The sequence below is a fragment of the Berghia stephanieae genome, chromosome 10 (genome assembly GCF_034508935.2).
Source record: "Berghia stephanieae isolate SIO BIC M18660-M18661 chromosome 10, UCSD_Bste_1.3, whole genome shotgun sequence".
Lineage (NCBI taxonomy): Eukaryota > Metazoa > Mollusca > Gastropoda > Nudibranchia > Aeolidiidae > Berghia > Berghia stephanieae.
In genome coordinates, this window is record NC_088369.1 from 6,049,843 (window position 1) to 6,056,444 (window position 6,602).

A 6,602-nucleotide genomic window follows, 5' to 3' on the forward strand; every position below is an offset into this window, starting at 1 on the left:
CCCTCACACACTTGTTCAAACTCTCTCTTAAAACGGGAGACATACCAATTGTTTGGAAGCACCCTCTTGTCCAACCCTCTACAAGAAAGGTGATAGAAACAAAACTACCGTCCCATTTCATTAACTTGAACCTGCTGCAAACTGTTAGAGCATATCGTGAGATCCCCAATAACTGAATATATCTAAACTAACAGTAATTTATGTGATGAAAGTAAAATAGTTCGTATGATGAATAGCACGATTTAGAAAGCACCACGGGTTTGTAATTATGGCAGCTCAATTTGGGACCCATATAGAAAGAGAAACATCGACACGTTAGACAACATCAAAATAAAAACACGCATCACAAAAACATTCGATCCTTTCTCAAGTGCATCTGAAATAACACAACAGATTGACTTGTACCGCTTGGAAAGAGAAGAAAAATAGATGAAATTAAAATTTTTCAGAAGATCTACCATAAAAAGTCGTGCCTTAAACTTCCAAACGACATCAAATATATCAGCAAAATAACAACGAGGGGAGACGCAGCAAAATAACCATCTCAAAATAAAAACACGGACGCCCACCTGTATTCGTTTTTCCCTTCCACAGCCCGACTGTGGAATAGCCTCCCAGATGACGTGGATGAAAACGGTTGCCAGCATGCCTTCACGCGGTTGCTAGAGCTCACATCATGACTTTTCACTCTACATATTTTATTAGTATTAGTATTATGTGCTGTATTTTAATAATTTTACAATGTACTACCCTACAAACGGTGGAGTGATCCACGACAATATTGGAGGTTTCTAGAAGAAGAAGAAGAAGAAGAAGAAGAAGAAGAAGAAGAAGAAGAAGAAGAACGAAATTGAGGTCACTACTCACTTTTTTATTGTTTTAAACAGCCATTTTAATTGTTAGTCCCCACTAAATTATATCAATTAGAAAATAAAACACGCTCAATATTACAAATAGTTTTGTGAGTTGGTACTTTAATATCCGACTGGTGATGTTGTGCGTATATTACTAACGCAAATCAATATAAAAGTTCATGTTTGTTTGACTCTCCGTGGAGAGCACCGCGTTCAGATCTTTCAAATACTTAATAAGGGAGACAATCCTATTATAATTAAAAGCCGTGATTCATATCATAAGTTGCATACCTTAAATTAAGTTTAACAAATTGTACATCTTCGCATCGAATGTTTGCAACTGAGATTGTGTGATTCATGAAAGAATGTAGGTAGTGGAACATATGGGATATTTTTAGTAATCTATAGATCACTCAGGTAAATATTGAAGAGAAATGTCACAACAACAAAAATACGTCTTGCCTGTTAGACAACTACACATCTTAATGTGTAATGTGCCAAACTCCAGGGTGGTAGTGATAAGTCAACTAATATGGTATCGATCAACATTCTTCCCTTTCTCACCTTCGCCAACACTTCCCCGTTCGTATACTTGTCTGTCCATGATAGCCTCAACATTCTTCTATACATCCAAAAATGCCTCTAACCTCCTGAAATAATGTGTTCATTTCCCTCGAAGTCGTGGGATTTAGATCCTTTACCCACTAATATTTTGAAACTATGTCTTCCCGAATTGTCAACATCCATAAATCATATTATAAATCAGTCACTTATCTCAGGACACGTCCAAGATAACTTGAAACATGCAATTGTAAAGTCTCTCATAAAAAAAAAGAAAAACCTCGATATAAATGACCTTAGTAACTACCGTCCCGTCTCAAATTTGCCATTTCTTTCTAAAATCCCTGAAAACGTTGTAACTCAGACGCCTTTCACAACATTTCCAAGAAAACAATCTATGGGGAAAAAAATTCAGTCAGCTTATCGTTCTTACCACATCACAGAAACTGCTCTGTGTTGTTTTGCGAGTGATTTGCTTGATGTTTTAGATAAAGGCTCTTTTTCTCTTTTGACAATTGTTATACCTTTCGGTGGCTTTTGGTACTATTGAACACGGCATTCTCATTAAAATATTCAATATAACATTTGGCTTGTCCGGGACTCTGTTGCAGTGGTTTGAATCGTATTTATATGACAGAAAACAACAGTTTTGGTTTCAAAAAAAACTTTCACGTCAATATACATTGTCTTTTGGTGTTCCCCAAGCTTTGTTTTGGGTCCAATTCCTTTTGTTTTGTATACTTCTCCATTGACTAATGTCATTAGTGGTCATGGGCTGCGCTATCATCTTTATGCAGATGATGCGTAGCTTTATGCTACTGAAAAAAATAAAAATCTCGAAAATGTTATGAAACTTGTAGAAGAATATGTGATGGGTGTAAAAGAGTGGATGGATGCAAACGAGTTGAATTTGATTGAGTCAAAAACAGAAGTGATGATTTTGCGAAATAGAGGGCAGTTGAAGGTAAATGATGGTCTTGAGGTGTTGACAGGGGGTGAAAAGATAAAAGTTTCAAAGATCTTCGCAGCGGTTGTTTTAGGTTTTTAGTCCCATTCTGAGCGGTTCATAGTTGAGTCCTTTGAAAAGGCTCTTTACTCACGTTTTCTCACAGCTTTCAGGTTTAAAATAAGTGTTTGGTCTTGAGCAGCGTTGTCTCTGTCAAAAAATAAGTACTATCGCAAGCGTCATGACTCATGCTAAATGTTAAAATGTTGCTGTTGGTCAAGGATCCCTTATAAAGCCCTTTTAGCATGTTAGGTGGATATAACGCTTCATAAAAACTCTTGTATTTAAAAAAAAAATTTCTTCCTTTACAAAGACATTAACCTTTGTATTTCGTAACATTTTATTTGTAATTTCACTCCAAAGTGTCTTACTCAACACAAATTAATAACTTTTCGGGATTGTGGGTCACAAATTAACCATTTCTAAAAGGAGCTATCTGGCAAACGAGGGCCTTATTAATGGCGCAACCAGTATCATCCCAACGTCCGTTATTGTCAATAGTGACGCATTTTCCGGAGTTGTCTGGTTGACGTGGTTGCCAAGGGCGATACGCGGCTCTCTGAAATAGTTTAATACAGAACTGATTAGAAAGGAAAAATGAGAACAACATTTTTCTTGCAAACATTGGAAAGGAATTATGATGACTGTAAATTTAAAAAATAGCGAAGTTTCCAATTACAAAACTGCTTAAACCAATATGAAAGGAGTTTAAAGCCATCTTGTTATTATTATTATTATTATTATTATTATTATTATTATTATTATTATTATTATTATTATTATTATTATTATTATTATTATATTTATAATTATATTATTATTATTATTATTATTATTATTATTATTATTATTATTATTATTATTATTATTATTATTATTATTATTATTATTATTAGGAAAAAATAATGATCTTTCAAATGACCTTCATGTAAAATAATACCTTGTTCTAGTATCTTTATCAAAAAACTCTTTCACAATTTGGGATAGTTAATTAGTCCATAAACCTGACCATCATAATAATATATAGTCTTACCCAAGAACCTCCATAAGACCATCGCCAATTAAATCCGAATTGTGCAGTATTTCTGAGACCGATCCAAGCATCAGTAAATCGCGTTTGCCTTAACAATCCTGCAAAATTGAATATTATCATCATCATCATCATCATCATCATCATCATCGTCATCATCATTATTATTATTCTTATAATAATGATATAATAATAATAATAATAATAATAATAATAATAATAATAATAATAATAATAATAATAATAATAATAATAATAATAATAATATAATAATAATAATAATAAATAATAATAATAATAATAAATAATAATAATAATAATAATAATAATAATAATAATAATAATAATAATAATAATAATAATAATAATAATAATAATAATAATATAATAATAATAATAATAATAATAATAAAAATAAATGGCATTTATATAACGCTTTACCCCGTTGTCACAGGCTCTAAGCGCTTTATAGTGATATTAAACAAAACACATTACAGTAAGACAAGTTTAATGGAAAAGTGATACGAATTACATTCAACAACAACAAAATATGATAATAGTATGGCAACATTATAACGTAAAAAGATAAAATTTTAAGCGAGATTTGAACGATGTCAACGAATCCGAGGATCTTACTTGTGATTGGAGAGAGTTCCAAAAATGGGGGGCCGAAAATTGAAAAGATTGTTCACCTATTTTACGCAATGGCTTAGGTTTGACAAGGATTGATTGGTCATTGCTTGACCTCAAGTTTCTATTTGGGACATATATGTTTAGAAGGTCTTTAATATAGGAGGGACTGTTGGTGCTCAAGGATTTGTAGACAACAGTACAAATCTTAATGGCAACTCTTTTTTTCCACAGGAAGCCAATCTAACTCAAGGAGAAGGAGAGTTGCTGACGGGTATTTTCTCTTATTGCGTACAATAAGTACAAGTTTGCTCATTTAGTCTTTAGCTAAAGTCACCCAAAGGGAGTTACAATCGTCCAATTTAGATAAAACAAGGGAATTAATTAAAAGTTCTGCTATATGCTTTGGTATTAAATTACGAATTGTGCTTATTTATTTTCATTATTATGTACATAGATCGAATGGTGTTATTCGCGTGGCTTGACATTGAAAGATCTTTATCAATGATGACGCCAAGGTTTTTTGCTTTATTTGAAAATTCTATTGTGCTATTTTCGAGAGTAAAATAGGTGATTTATTTCCCTGTTTAAGGATACTCGGCCTTCCACACATTAAAATCTCAGTTTTACAGTCATTTAATTTTAACTTATTTTGGTACATCCAAGATTTAATCTCATTAAAATAGCTCGCAATTCGTTCTTTTAAGAACTGTGAATTACCAAGGGGTGCTGAATCATATATTTGCGTATCATCTGCATAAAAATGATAACTCAGATTAAATCTGGACATCACACTAGAAAGGGGCAGCATATAAACAGTAAAAAGGACAGCGCCAAGAACAGAGCCTTGTGGCACTCCAAAGTTTCGAAAAACTTGTTCATCACGACACTCTGCCATCGTTCTTGTAAATATGATGTAAACCAATTAAGGACAATTCCTTTAATGCCGAACGTATTTTCTAGTCTTCGTAGGCTGACTGAAAGGGTTGTTCCAAATGTTGTCTTTTAAAAAAAGGCGGGGGAGGGGGGGGGAAGAGACACTACGGGTCATTTTTTTTATTTGATGAAATATCCTAAACCTCAGTATACAGCCATAATGTATATGTTTCGGAAGGACGATTGCATATGACTTTTCTCGAAAACAGTTGCCCGTTGCTATGGAAACGACGCCATGTTAGAAAATAAATAACAAACATTTAAAAGTCAAAGGCTTTTTTGTTTATGAACCGATTGCCATAATATATTGGCCACAGGTAGACAAAAGAAAAACACAGAGGTTCTAGAAGCCCGATTTCATATTTTTTTAAAAAAATTAGAATCTTTACTCGATTATTCCCGTTGAAAAAAGTTACATAATTGCAAATTACTCATGATTTTTTTTTCAAAATCCCGGCTTCTTGTGGACTTGCTTATCTGTATAACACTCATTTGTAAAAAGTTTGAAGAAGATTGATTGAAAATTGAGGGTGGAGTTAGGTTTTTAGTGAAGAATTGTAGTTTTGAGAAAAACGCATTTAAAAGTCAAAGTATACTAGTTTAGGGGAAAACTCTCCTCATGCAGACTTCTCAAGTGATTGTTTGTTGAAAATAGTGAAGAGCTTCTAATTTTCATTGATATATTTTTGCCTTTACTTAGTTATAAAGACTAGTTGATACTATTTCATGAAATCAGTCCTCTGAAACTAAAAATGGGCATGGATTTAACCATACCATGGGTCACAAAATACGTTATTTTGAGTAGTAAAAAAAAACTGAAGATGAAGTTCTCATGCAAATTTTTATGCAGTCAAATGGTCACATGACAACATCCCACCAAAATCTAATTCTAGCTAACTGGGTCAAATTTCATCATTATTAATGTCGCTCCGCCCCCCCCTCCCCTCCCCTTTAGATGAGATGTTAATTGTGTCAGTACTACCTTCTCCAAAAGTTTTGACAAAAAAGGTAAATTTGATACATGACGATAATTGTTTAATATATTGTGGTCCAGTGATGGTTTCTTCAGAAGTGGTTTGACGAGGGCACTTTTAAAGCACGATGGAACTTTGTCAGTCAGTATGGATGTATTTATGATTGATGTAATGAATGGTAATAATGTATCGATGTAGCTAGCCAAAAGCTGTGCTGGTAGGGGATCAAGGTCACAGGATTTAATGGGGGCTTTTTTATCAATTCTTTTATGAAACTATGTGAAACTGGTTGCAACTTGTCTAAAGGGGTACCATAGAATATATTTGTATCTATAAATGGTTCATGCCGATCTAGTTCTGAACGAATGTTATGGATTTTTTCTTTTAAAAAGTTGACAAATTTGTTTGGCAACTCTCTTTGATTGATTGCAGATGGTAATAATAATAATAATAATAATAATAATAATAATAATAATAATAATAATAATAATAATAATAATAATAATAATAATAATAATAATAATAATAATAATAATAATAATAATAATAATAATCAATAATAATAATAATAATAGATCTTTATTGTCCATGAATATGGCAATTTGTCATTT

The 6,602-nt window shown here is 32.4% G+C and overlaps 1 protein-coding gene across 1 annotated transcript in view; it reads right to left on the reverse strand.

Moving 5' to 3' along the window:
- Nucleotides 1–2,737: 2,737 nt before the first annotated feature.
- LOC144955895 (lithostathine-1-like) overlaps nucleotides 2,738–6,602 on the reverse strand; it is a 20,623-nt gene continuing 16,758 nt past the window's right edge. The window contains exons 4-5 of the mRNA XM_078886153.1: nucleotides 3,455–3,552; nucleotides 2,738–2,980 (exon numbers count right to left, since the gene is read on the reverse strand). Of these exons, the coding sequence (XP_078742279.1) occupies nucleotides 2,834–2,980; nucleotides 3,455–3,552 (245 nt within the window). The 3' untranslated portion in view covers nucleotides 2,738–2,833. The remainder of the gene's footprint in view (nucleotides 2,981–3,454; nucleotides 3,553–6,602) is intronic.